General features: G+C 41.9%; 2 protein-coding genes across 2 annotated transcripts; one reads left to right on the top strand and one right to left on the bottom strand.

The window, feature by feature from the left end:
• The first annotated feature begins 6,038 nt into the window (after positions 1–6,038).
• On the top strand, positions 6,039–10,490 carry inha (inhibin subunit alpha). The gene is made up of 2 exons (XM_049570359.1): positions 6,039–6,424; positions 9,383–10,490. Exons 1-2 carry the CDS (start codon positions 6,127–6,129, stop codon positions 10,129–10,131), a joined length of 1,047 nt encoding a protein of 348 aa, XP_049426316.1. The 5' UTR covers positions 6,039–6,126; the 3' UTR covers positions 10,132–10,490.
• Positions 10,491–10,759: 269 nt separating this feature from the next.
• Positions 10,760–13,728, bottom strand: LOC125885023 (piggyBac transposable element-derived protein 4-like). Its single transcript, XM_049570385.1, has 2 exons — positions 12,919–13,728; positions 10,760–12,640 (listed from the first exon to the last, which is right to left on the bottom strand). The coding sequence occupies exon 2, from the start codon at positions 12,542–12,544 to the stop codon at positions 11,930–11,932; it is 615 nt and encodes a 204-aa protein (XP_049426342.1). The 5' UTR covers positions 12,545–12,640; positions 12,919–13,728; the 3' UTR covers positions 10,760–11,929.
• Between the last annotated feature and the right edge of the window lie 255 nt (positions 13,729–13,983).

The raw sequence follows: 13,983 nt of genomic DNA, 5'->3' as shown, positions 1-13,983 counted from the left end.
CAACACAACTGATGGTCCCAACCTCATTGATAAAGCAAGAAATTCCACTAATTAACCCTGATAAGGCACACCTGTGAAGTGGAAACCATTTCAGGTGACTACCTCTTGAAGCTCATCGAGAGAATGCCAAGAGTGTGCAAAGCAGTAATCAGAGCAAAGGGTGGCTATTTTGAAGAAACTAGAATATAAAACATGTTTTCAGTTATTTCACCTTTTTTTGTTAAGTACATAACTCCACATGTGTTCATTCATAGTTTTGATGCCTTCAGTGAGAATCTACAATGTAAATAGTCATGAAAATAAAGAAAACGCATTGAATGAGAAGGTGTGTCCAAACTTTTGGCCTGTACTGTATATCAATCAATTCAATCAATTTTATTTATAAAGCCCAATATCACAAATCACAATTTGCCTCACAGGGCTTTACAGCATATGACATCCCTCTGTCCTTTGGACCCTCACAGCGGATAAGGAAAAACTCCCCAAAAAATCCTATTTAACGGGGAAAAAAAACGGTAGAAACCTCAGGAAGAGCAACTGAGGAGGGATCCCTCTTCCAGGACGGACAGACGTGCAATAGATGTCGTACAGAACAGATCAGCATAATGAATTAACAGTAATCCATATGACACAATGAGACAGAAAGAGAGACAGAGAGAGAGAGAGAGAGAGAGAAAGATGCAGGACAGACGGCAATGACAGTAGCATACAACAACATTAATTAAAGTAATAATATTATAGTTATAGTTCTGGCTACTGTGGTACAATATGTTGAATATCTGGCAGTATACATGTGTGACAGTAATCATATGTGTATAATAATAATAATAATAATAATAATACAGTTTATAAATACTGTGTATGTATATATATATACATATATATATATATATCCCACTCTGGGGTTGAGGTGAATAAAATAACTGTGTTGTGACCTAAATAACATGCTGTTGCTATCTGCAGAAAGTATTAAAGCATGAAATCCCGCATTTTTAATGTACAAACGCATCCTGTATCGTAACTACATGTGTGCCGTTTGTAACAAACCATACCGCGTGAAAATCAGTTGAAAATTCAGTGAGTTATTCTATTTTACTTGTGCATACAGCTCCTTCCTCAATAGAAGTGAATGCACTGTGGAGGCGAAGCGAAACCCATTCAAGATGGCGGCCGACGAGGACACGCTCAGGCAGTCGATGCAGCATCTATGTATATATGTCTATGATACCCACCTTGGTGCAAATATTTGTACCCTCATTTTGTACAACTAAACTATTATCTTCTCAACCCTCAGGGCTTATGTTAGCTACATAGCTAACGGATAGTTAGCTAACCTAGGTTTTGTCGGTCCTGAATCTACCATTACAGTGCAACCATGCCAAGTGTCTTTTCTTTAAGTGGATTTATGGTTGTGTGTCGACCCTACGCATGTTGCCCACACCATTGTGAGCACTTATACTTGTGCGGTGGTGTGTCTGTGTCACTCTGCAGTTACACCTCCAAAACACTTGTTGGTGGCAGAGGTTTCTGTGAAGTGCTGTAAAATTTAGTTGATTCAAAACACACCCAAAACACACATTAAACATGGCTTAATAGCAACAGTTTCAAACACAAGTGCACAAATCTGCTTCACTATAACTTGCAGCATTCACAGACAAACACTTGTCTTTATCTGGACACATTTTCCCCACAAATACAACATGCTAACGTTATTAGCACAAGCCTATGGCATTTTACATTGTATAGATTAGCCTAGCAACTAGCGCTCTTTCCCTTCTCTCATATAAAACCAGGGACAACAGCAACATTAAACAAAGGTAATGGCACACGGTTTTGCTCCATTACAACTCACAAAATTCACTGACAAAACAACTGTCCTGTATTAAACACGTTTTCCAAACAAATATAACATGCTAGCGCCAGCCTATGGCATTTTACATTGTATAAATTAGCCTAGTGATGAGCGGAGATTTCCTCTTCTCATATGAAACCTGGATAAATCCCTGAAGGATAAATCACACACAGTTGACTTAAAATGCTATTTTAGTGGAGGCTTTCCTGTCTTCACAATTTATAGTTTCTTATCTGTGAAATAAGAGTATATAAAACCTTTGTTTCCACTGAGGAAAATGGTTTCAGTATACAGAAACGGACGGGTCTGCGTCAATTAGGTTTTTTGTAACGTTACACGCAGTTTGTTGTCACACGTCATACAGGGGTTAAAATAGCCCAGCTGAGAGGCTAAGGCTATTTATAATCACTCTGAACAAATTATCATTAAATTTAAGCAAAACCAAAATCATGGTGTCAGGAAATTGTAAAATACACACACAAGTACAAGTTGTGATAGTGTTTTTATACACTGTAAACAAGGATCCACCGGTTTAACTTTTAAAAATTAAGGCAACAATTTGCATGCATCTTTTGAAGTAGTTCCAACTCTGGCATTTTCGAGTCAATCCTATGAGTATTTAATAATCTGACAAATTCAATTAATTTAGTATAACCAACATGATTTGCTTTGACATTGATAGGCTTGATCAAGCTGAACCAACTTAATATTTATCCAAAACCTGTGGAGATATTTAGTGATCATATTATCCATCCATCCATCCATCCATCCATCCATCCATTTTTGTAACCACTTATCTTCTCGAGGGTCGTGGGGGGCTGGAGCCTATAAAAAATAAATGGCATGTGGCATCACGGTTGCTTTTCAGACAGATGTGATCAGTTATCTTTATTTGAAATCAGTGGGGGTAATTCTTCTCAATATAGTAGAATTTAGGAAATGGGTTTTTAAATCTTTATCTCTCTGATTTACTCTGCACTAAAACAAAAGGAGAGCATGATAAATATCATCTCTGCATGTAAAGTCTTTATACTACTATTGCTGGTGTCCTGTTTTGGGACAAAATGTGATGATATGAAGTTTCCATCACTCTTTCCTTCTCCTCTAGTCTACAAGTTACCGGGACGTAGTTCAGTATGCTACAACATCTGAAGAGGACACCACATCCTCCTCCTCATCTTCAGATGATGAGTCATCCTTGGCGTCCTCTCCTCCCCCTCCTCCAATTACTTGATCTGGTCATTTTTGGGGCAGGGGGTCTTTGGAAAAGTCGCCAAGTGCACCAAGTCAGCCAGTGGCTGTGAAGATCATGAACAACACCTATAAATTTGAGGCATTGAACGAGGTAGGTATTAAAGGTTTCATTTGTACAGTGCAATGCTTCAAATGTACTTTAAATCAATTGTGTTAAATCTAACATCTGCCATGTTCCCCAGGCTGCCATCCTCAAACAACTGAGAGCTTTCCACTCAGACAGATACAACTTTGTCAGATACTATGGCACTTTTACTGACAGAGAGCAAATTTGTCTTGAGTTTGAAATGCTGGACATAAGTTTGTGGAATTTCTTGTATAAGAGACCTCGCAACTGTTTCTCTGTGAAAGAGATCCGCCCCATCCTACGCCAGGTATGTACTGCATACAGGAGATGGACACGTTAAAATACAATTCACCAAGCCCTGTCACTGTTACTCTACCTGTCAAATTTCCCATTCCCACAAGATACAGCTTACAATGATAACAGTGACAGTGAGTTTTCCGGCTGACCTTTTAATGTTTCAAGCCGATCAGTTTTAAAATGAGAATCCTGTAAAAGGTATCTGAAATATGTACTTGGCAGCTACGTACATGTAGTGCTAAAAACTGAGGCTAAAGCAACATGTCCAAGATTAACGGTCAGCCTATTTCTGTTCCACCAACTGTAAATAACTAATTTGCTCTGAAATGATACTCAGTGCAGATCTTACAGGGCTCTGCCTGGCAAAGCCCGTGTTCAGAAATAAAAACTGACCTGTATACAGTGATTGACCTTATTGCATGATTCATTCATGACTTTCAGATGGCCACGACTCTACAACTCCTGGGAAGCCTTGGATTCGTGCACACGGATCTCAAGCCAGACAATATCATGATGGTGGACCATGTAAACCAGCCTTTGAAGGTTAAAGGATAACTTCGGTATTTTTCAACCTGGGCCCTATTTCCCCATGTGTATGTGTGTGTGTGATTCATAGGTACAACTCATTTTAAAATTGGTTCAGTATTGAGGGAGGCGGATGCAACCGGCAGCCGCGAGGTAGATATGGGGGCAAATGCGTCCCGTATAAGTTTGCGCATTAAAAGTGCTTTTTTCGCCACTGACCAGTTCAGATTGCCAGTGCTATCTCTGTAAATAGCATACTAATTGTTTACCTGACCCTTCACCTCCTCCCGGCTGTGTGAGACATCATCTCGCGAGAGCTTTGCTTGTTGCCGGAAGAAAACAGAGGAGCCATGCAGAGCACCGCTCAGAGTGGCGCTGGTTGTCCCGGAGTACAGCTGAGAGTTTTACTGCATCGATTGAAAACAATGGTTCGTATTTGTGCTTATCTGAATTGCAAGAACAGGATGTCACGCAACACCCCGTACAGCTTTCAAAGGCTGCCTTTGTCAGATGGCGAGATGCTGAAGTTGTTGCTAGTTGTGCTACAAATGGATGCTAACACTCCTCTCCAGACACTGCGCCTTGCAGACCACCGGATCTGCAGTGGTCACTTCTCCCAAGGTGATTCTGGCAACAATTAAATCGTAGGCAACTGGACTTTGATTTTGTCTAGAAGACGTTTCGCCTCTTATCCAAGCGGCTTCATTAGTTCTCAACGCATCGGTCTGACTAGTCCTCACTACTCTGACAAACAGTGGAGTAAGACTCAGGTTTTTAACCTCTGTGGAGGTGTACACCCACCACCCTCATAAGACAATACTTCATTAGTGGACTTTCACTGGACCATTGTTTGGGTCAGGTGAGTCACACTAGTTCACTAGTTAAAAACCTGAGTCTTACTCCACTGTTTGTCAGACTAGTGAGGACTAGTCAGACTGATGTGTTGAGAACTGATGAAGCCGCTTGGATAAGAGGCGAAACGTCTTCTAGACAAAATCAAAGTCCAGTTGCCTACGATTTAATTGTTGCCAGAATGGAATTGACCTGGATAAATGAGAATATCCACAGACTCCCAAGGTGACTACTGCCAGCCGAAGAAGAGAAGACATCCAATCCCGAAACACCTCTTCCTCAAGAATACGGCTGTCCCACGAGTAGAGAGAGCTACAGACACAGTGGAGGTAATGTTATATAAACAATGTTCGAAACGCTTAGTATGCTATTTACAGAGATAGCACTGGCGATCTGAACCGGTCAGTGGCGAAAAAAAGCACTTTTAATGCGCAAACTTATACGGGACGCATTTGCCCCCATATCTACCTTGCGGCTGCAGGCTGCATCCGCCTCCCTCAATACTGAACCAATTTTAAAACGAGTTGTACCTACAGTATCATACGCACACATACACATGGGGAAATAGGGCCCAGGTTTAAAAATACCGAAGTTATCCTTTAACAGGCTGTATTATCTTCATCAGAAGATGCTCAGTTTACGAGTCATTTTTTCTCCATGACAACTGTGCAAACTCCATCTTCTGATAAAAACAATTAAACACAGTTTTAAACTCTGGAGAAAGTGAGTAAGTGGACATTACTCTGAAGACAACTGGTTGGTCTGACATAGCTGATACATTGTCCTTGTGCAGAAACATGCATTATTAAAAAATATTTCTCTGAGACAGATACAAGGATTCAAGGCCAGTCAGATAAAGACGGCACACACAGGTTTTCCTTACAGTAGACAAAGACTTTTTGTTTGGTGGGAAAACAGGTGTGTGTTAGATACGGCCGCTATGATGGAGTCAAAGAGTGCATAATAAACACTCACACAATATATCTTGAGAGGGCTACTCACAGCTAAAAACATATAAAGATGTTTTTGTATTGGTGTGAAATATATTTTTTTCAAGCTTTAAGTCGACTGTGCCAACAGAAAGCAACTGCAGACACAAAAGAAGAAAGTGCAAAGACAGTCCCTTGATTCTGTGTGAAACAGCCAAGGCCATTCTTTGCTATCTTCCATTTATGTGTTGGCAACAAAATGCATTTGCTTGCAGACTTCACTGAGACCCAGATAGCTGCAGAGCCAAACAAAGCCCGACAGTGTCAAGCGGTTGTCATTCAGTACAGTCATGGTGTCTTGTGCCGTCTTCATCCTGGGCCCTCTGTGGATCCATATTCTGACACAAGCCTGCAGGGGAGAGGAGCTCTCCCGGGAAGCGGTGTTGTCCTGGTTCAGAGAGCGAGTGCTGGAGGGCCTCGAGCTGGAGGAGCCTCTAACCACAGTGCAGGGACCTGATGGGAACATGGCACATCCAGAAGCCAGGCGCACACCTCGGAGGGTCCCCAGGACAAGCAGGACAGCGTGGGTTAACCCTGAAACCAGTCTGACCCAGGAAACATCTCAAATTATTCTCTTCCCCAGTTCTGGTGAGAGGCTTTTTTTTTTTTTAATTTTCTTTTTTTTCCTACCCGAATAACAACTCAAAAACTCTTAAATGTGCACACTTTCACTCCAAAACAGTATACCTTTATTTTGGATCCTTCAATCCAGTGTGTTTTTGTCCTATAGAAGGAATTATTTTGCTTTCTGGTGGAAAATCTGATATTTTAAGGACTGAAATTATACAGACTCAGTGAGCAAAAATAATATAATGTACAATTCCATTCAAGCATAGCGCAGTTTTATCATATTTTCTTGCAACTGCATTACAAAACTGCCCCGATCATGTGACAGTAAATTTGAAATACTTAGTCTTCAGGTTTAATAGGGTGCTTGAGCATAAGACTAAACTGAAAGTGCAGCAGAGTGCTTCCAAAAAGGTTTTAATTCAATATTTGTGTTTCTTGTTTAAAAGTACACTGCCTGGGCTTAACTGCCATCTATATTGCAGTAAACTCACGATATCCACGCTGAAGATGTGAAAGAAACATACTCAGTTATCTGCACTTTGTATTAGTTTATGATATGGAGCCTTTGCAAATAAATTTGTGCGTAAGCAGGTGTCCTTGGAGCATGGATGGTTTATTGAATGCGCCTACAAGGAACGGACCCAATGGCCCAAAGTGTCAGGGCTCCCCTGGCCCCTGCCTGCAAACTATCACTCAATTAATACTTAAGGTAGAGACTCAAAAGACAACAAAGAGACATAAAAAGACCACAAAAAATGCAAAGGAACTGCACAAAGTGACTACAAAAATGGACAAAACAGCCACAAAGTGACCAAAAAGACAAAATGAACATATGCACACAAGAACACAGTAAGACACAAAATCAAAGAAATACAAAACAACCAAAAAAGACACACAAAAAAACAACTAGCGACACAAAATGACAAAGATAAATATTATGACCAAAAAAGCCGCAAAATGAAAGAGACACAAAAAGACCAAAAAAGACACACATTTACCACAAATAGCCACAAAATGACTACAAAGAGGCTTATAATGACCAAAAAAAAGACACAAAACATTGGAAAAGAGACACAAAATGACCACAAACACACAACATGAAGATTAGACAAAGATTAGACAAAAATACTAAAAAAAAAAAACACTTAAAAGACCAAAAAAAAGGACTCAAATTTACCTTGAAGAGACTTAAAGCAGCTGCAGAAACACACAAAACAACCACAAGTAGACACAAAATGACTACAAAGAGACACAAAGCAAGAAGGCCGGACACAAAACAACAAAAATACACAAAATGAAAGACACACAAAACGACCAAAAAATACACAAAACCACGGCATAGAGACAAAAACTCACCACAAAGAGACAGAAAGGGACAAAAAAGAACAATGGCAAAGAGACAAAATGACAAAAAGATATATAAAACCACCAAAAAACGCTTCAAACAACCACAAAGACACACAAAATTACTATAGTGACACCTCAAAGAGACATAATATGACTATAAAAAGACACAAAGCAGCGAAGAGAGACACAAAATAACTAAAAACAAAACAACCACAGAGACATAAAACGGCTACAAAGTGACATATTATGGCTGAAAAAGACTCGAAACAATGACAAAGAGACACACAATGAAGAGACACAAAATAACTACAAACAGACACAAAATGACCAAAAGAAACAAAACAACCACAAAGAGACTTAAAATGGCTACAAGAGACACAAAACGACCAAGAAAGACACAAAACAATGGCAAAGAGACATTAAATTACCACAAAGAGACAGAAATGGACCAAAAAGTCTCAAAATTGCCTCACAGTGACCTAAAATGTCTACAAAGTGACACATAAGTACTATTCGGACGGGATTATTTTTACATAGGGACGTGGACTAATGTCAGTTTACCACAGGATGTGTGTAATATAAACGTCTGATTTGCACGGGACAAGAAATCTCCGTAATTCTACCAGAGATGGGAGTGGTAACTCCGTTTGCGCCCTGGCGTCACCTCCCTTTCGGCTTGTGCGTGCTACGTTGCTTCCTGTATGTGTCACATTTACGTTGTGTGTACACAACGATTAGCAATATGGATTTATATTAGGCTGACTTAACACAAGATGAGAGAAGTCTTGTGGCACTGAAAAGTGCTTTCTTCTCGACCGTTTTGATTGGTCTCCCCCCAAAAAAGGTTGTAAACAGGATGTGACGAAATATTTACATATATTTTTACAGAGGATCGCGTTCACACGGGATTAATATTACCCAAGGTATTTTCTCCGGACCATTTTACAGAAGGTAAAAGTCGTTTTCCGTAATGATTACAGACATGGCGCGTTCGGACAGGACTAAAATCCTTCCATGTTAAACTAATCCCATCCGAATAGGGCTAAAAAAATCACCAAAAAATATAAAGAATAATCATGGGACACAAAATGACTACAAAGAGACTCACAATGACCAAAAATGTCACAAAATTACCTCAAAGAGACACAAAATAAGCAAAAAAGATGTAAAACAACCACAAAGAGACACAAAATGACTATGAAAGACATAACACAACCACAGAGGCTTTAAATGACTACAAAGAGACACAAAACAACAACATAAAAGGGGCAAAACCACCGCAAAGTCTGTGCGTCTTGCCTCTATGGGTGGTGGGGCCGTCTGCACATCTGTGCCTAGGGGCCCATTATCTCATAGTCAGCCCTTGCCTTGCAGTACAATTAATAGAATGGGCCTTTACTTTAAGACTGTGTAGATGATTTATGTGATTACAGCAGCTGTACAGAGTAACTGAACACCAGGCTGAAAATGTGGTCACAAGAGCTTTGTTGCGCCTGTAACCACTCCCTACAGTGATGTCACAGCCTCCCGCAGTAGAGCTGTACATCAGCAGGACTCTGAGGAAGCCCCAAATTGCCCAATAAAAAAGCAATGAACTTTACTAACTGCTCTCTTATTTCACTTTGGCAGACTCATCCTGTGCCAGATCTGACTCAGCTCCCGGAGAAACCACCAACAGTCACTTCACATATTACTTCCAGCCCTCCATGAACAACCAGGACACCCTGGTCACATCTGCCCACTTCTGGTTCTACGCAGACGAAGGAGCCACAGCCAACTCTTCTGCCCAGCTGTTCATTCACACCTCAGCGCAGGAGCTCCTCCAGGCAGCAGAGGCTCCATCGGAGATGAGCTCAGACGGATGGGCCACCTTCCACGTGGATCAAAACCTGCTGGCCTCTGTGGCTGAGGGCCCGTTCCTGCTTCAGGTTCGCTGTCCAGCCTGTCAGTGCCACACCAATGAACCAGCCAAGACACCCTTTCTCCACGTCCATGCTCAGCCTCGTGGTCCTGTCCGCTCACCCCGCCATGCACCCCTACCAATCCCCTGGTCTCCTTCAGCGATCGACCTGCTCCAGCGGCCCTCACAGGAGAGACCTCAGCACAGCGACTGCCACAGAGCAGAGACTGAAATTAGCTTTGAGGAGCTGGGCTGGGACAACTGGATTGTCCATCCAAAGGTGCTGACTTTCTACTACTGTCATGGGAACTGCTCGGCCTCGGACAGACCCTCTGCCATGCTGGGGATCACACAGTGCTGCGCTCCGGTCCCAGGGACTATGAGGTCGCTAAGAATCACCACAACATCTGACAGCGGGTACTCCTTTAAGTATGAGACCTTGCCTAATATCATACCTGAAGAGTGTACTTGTATCTGAAAATTTAAAGGGACAGCCACCCAAATTACAGAGGGACATTTCTTGTTAGCCAAGCAGACATTTCTGAATTTATGTGCTGAGGTTTTTAGATTTCTCTCGTGCAGTTTACCTGCTCTTTACTGTTTTACACAGCTACCAGAATTTCATGTAATGTAATGGATATTAAAGTTTTCTTAGCTGCTGCTACCAAAGACATAGTCCCTATGAAAACTGCCCAAAACTGACATTTTGCCATTCTGTTATTCAAAAGTAATGTTTACACGCATAGATGACACATTATTCACCCTGATTGTGTTTGAAATGGAGTTTACATGCAGATACCAGATATGTTGTAATTTGGTTGAACAGACCCTTAACCCTTAAGGGTCTTGGGCTATTTTGGCCGTTTTTGTATACTTTTAATTTTTGCCTTCATATACCACATAAAAAAAAAAATGTTTGTCATGCCAATGTTTAATTTCTTTTTTTTCAGCACAACCTTAGCTATATGACCAGAAAATTATGTTTCCACTCTGACATACTATATTAACATACTAGACCCAAAAACACTCAAAAACACAAAACCGGATTTGAAAAATAAATTAATTTCTTTACTATACAAAATTCAAACATGCTCAATGAAAAAATTTAAAGGTAGAAATTGTAAACACAAGTTGTAAATATGTACATACAAAAGTATAACTGAGATAAAATTAAGCTATATACAACTATTTACAACAAAAACCAGGTGAAGCCATAGGCGTTTTTTTTTTTTTTTGTCATTTTGGCCATGCCTCTCTTCAAAATAGTTTATGTACACAATTAGACAGAGAACTATATAACAGGCCTTTCATTCACAGACTGTGAGAGGTTCCTAAATAGTGCAAAAGTAACATATAAATGTCAAATTAAGATAAAATCAATGACACAGAGGGGCACATCACAGGACTTGCATCGCCATGGCGTTAGGTTCCTCTTTTTGTCCACCTGGTGGCAGCGTTGGCATGCCCTGCGGCCTTGAGTGGCTTTCTGGCTGGCATCAGTGGCAGTGGCGATGGCAACAGGAACATGTTGATTGCTCCTGTTGTTTGGAATCCCCGTCTTGTCCACTCCACACAGCTCGGACACCAGCTGGGTAAGAAAGTTCTTGTGAGTCATGGGCTGCACCTGTTGTTTGCTGCTCATCTCACAATGCATGATCTATGCATTTGTTGCTGCAATGTCCACAAAGTGCAAAAAGAGCGTCCAGTACCAGCGAGCAGTTTTGCAGTGGGTGGAGTAATACTCGATCAGCTGGTCGGAAAGATCAACCCCACCCATGCACTTGTTGTAGGCCACGGAATCTCCTTCACTGCCCAGTGTCCATCTTCATCCTTTGCTCTCCTCTGGACCACCTCACCAGAAAATGCTGGATGGATTGTGGAGCACACAGACACCTCCCGTGTGTCCATCCACTTCACAAACAGCAGGGGGCCCTCCCTGATCCACCTCACAGCACCTCTCTCAGACTTTGGGGTGAGGGCATTTCCTCTTCCACAGAGACACCCTTTCCTGTTGTCCCTGTTGGTACCGCAAGCACCATACTTCATGCTGGCCAAGTCAAGGACCAGCTTGGGACTGGTGTAGAAGTTGTCCATATAAATATGGTATCCCGTCCCAAGATATGACGGCTGAATGAGGTCCATCACAGCAGCATATGACAGTCCATGCACACTGGCAGAGCTAGACTTCCCACTGTACACTTTGAAACTGACAGTGTAGCCACTGCTTGACTCACCCAACACAAAGAGCTTGATCCCCCATTTTGTTGGCTTGTCCTTCATGTACTGGTCAGGCCAGTTTTTGCCTTGGTTGCCACCATTCGCTCGTCGACAGCCAATTCCTTCCTTGGGTGGTAATGAGCCTGGCACGCAGTGCGGATCTCATCCATGAGGGGTTTTGTCCTGAAGAGCTTGTCAAAGTCAGGTGTTCCCTTCTTTCTGTCATTTATCACATTCTCCTCTGGATTGCTGGGGTGGATGTTCCACCTCAGGGACCTGAATCGGTCTCTTGTCATGACCATGGCTGGAAACGGCACAGACAGGATGTGGTTTTGTTTCCAGTAGTCCTGGAGACTTGGCAGTGACACCAATGCCATGTACATGAGAAGGCCAAAGAATTTATACAGCTCCTCAACCTCGACGTCAGCCCAGCTGTATTTCTTCCCCATTTCCTGCTGTATTGCTGCATATTTGTTGGTGTTCTTGCAGAGTGTCTTCACGGTGGCAGTGGAGAAGAACAGCTGAAACAGCTCTTTCAGTGTGTATGGCGGGTGCATGTCCACCTGGGCTCCTGGTGGTCTGTGGGGCATGAACCTACTGACTCCTGGAGCACTATAAGGTTCACTTTCTGTTCTCCAGGCCTCAGGGCTGTGGTGTGGCTGGGATGACCACATGGAGATCTAGATCGGCATCTATTCTCCCTCCCACACTGACGCCCCCTGCCTCTGCTCGTTGCTGGGGCTGTAGATGTCCCAGGCTGCTCATCATCTCTGTATATGTACATGACAATAACACAATGTAAAAAGTTGAGTTCAGTTCAATTTGCACAATTTATAAAAATACACAAAAACAATAAAATAACATAATTCTTGTGGAGGCCCTGGAAAATATTTTATCGCAGGAAAATATTATTATTTTACCGCGGGAAAATATTAATATTTTACCGCGAGTTGTGTGTGTGTGTGACAAAATCTCACATCACACATTTACAAAGAGAGTAATAAGAAAAACACAAAAACAATACATTTTCATAAGAAGTTTGACTCACCTCTTGTCGTCAATCACAAAGGACGGATCCTCAACTTCATCCTCAAATTCACTCTCCCACTCTGACGGTGAAATGCAGATTTCGCCCTGCTGCTCCTCCAGTTCGAAGAACAAGTCCACGGCTTGTCTTACGTTCAACGTCCTCAACATCCTCTACTCCTCACTAATAAACTCTAAATACGAATACTAATACAACTCCAAATCTTCCAAAATCTCTCTCAATATATCTCTCAATCTTCTATCTCCTGCCTCTCTCATCCGCCTCACTCTCCCGCGCTTCACTTCCGCCACACTGCTCAGTTGGCCCCGCCCCCACGTCCCTAGAATGTGCAGCCTGTAGAGCAGAGTCAGCAGATTCAGACATTTTGATTCGTGTCGTAATAATCAGAAAATCAAAACTAACAGTCCACTACAAAATATTACGTCAACATCTCAAATCAAATCGCCTAAGACAACAACCAATGCCCTTTGTGAGGACTTTGCAGACCACTTCAGACGTAAAATCAATGACATCAGATCTAGTCTTTTCTCCAGTGGCGGCTCCTGCCAAATTTCTCAGGGGGGGCAATTGTTGTGATGATGGCTGAGGTGACCCGTTCAATGGGTAAATTTCAATTGTCCCCCTCAATGTATATTGTGACTACGGCCCTGTCAGCATGCATAATTAGGCTGCAGTTGTCTGGGTGCGCAAAGGTGAAGTGGCTGGTTTTGTCATACAAAGTTTGATGGAGTGTCAACTGGACAATATGGAGATATTTGCATCTTGAAAGCCGGATTACAAATGTGGATAGACAGGGAGAAACACACGCAAGCCTAAAACGTGGTAAGATACGATATTCCTCACTAGCCTATATGAAGTGACTGATAACAAGATCTGTATAATGGATTGTAAAGAAATTCGTCAGGTTTTTATTTTGTAGACAATTGATCTGTATTTATAGCGTGATGGAATGACAGCACAATGATGTGTGTGGTATCACATGAAAGCTCTGCTCCTGCGCTTTAATGTGATATGCGTGGCATTTCTGTGCCACCCTGCATTCGCGAGTAATCCATACAAGAGTAA

This window comes from Epinephelus fuscoguttatus, linkage group LG24, assembly GCF_011397635.1.
Source record: "Epinephelus fuscoguttatus linkage group LG24, E.fuscoguttatus.final_Chr_v1".
NCBI lineage: Eukaryota > Metazoa > Chordata > Actinopteri > Perciformes > Serranidae > Epinephelus > Epinephelus fuscoguttatus.
The sequence above is the reverse complement of the archived record's forward strand: the minus strand, read 5'-3'. Positions and strand labels throughout refer to the sequence as shown.

Coding starts and splice junctions, on each gene's coding strand:
- inha (XM_049570359.1), top strand. CDS start 6,127: ATGGTGTCTTGTGCCGTCTTCATCCTGGGCCCTCTGTGGATCCATATT. Junction 6,425..9,382: donor TATTCTCTTCCCCAGTTCTG/GTGAGAGGCTTT, acceptor TCACTTTGGCAG/ACTCATCCTGTGCCAGATCT.
- LOC125885023 (XM_049570385.1), bottom strand. CDS start 12,544: ATGTGGTCATCCCAGCCACACCACAGCCCTGAGGCCTGGAGAACAGAA.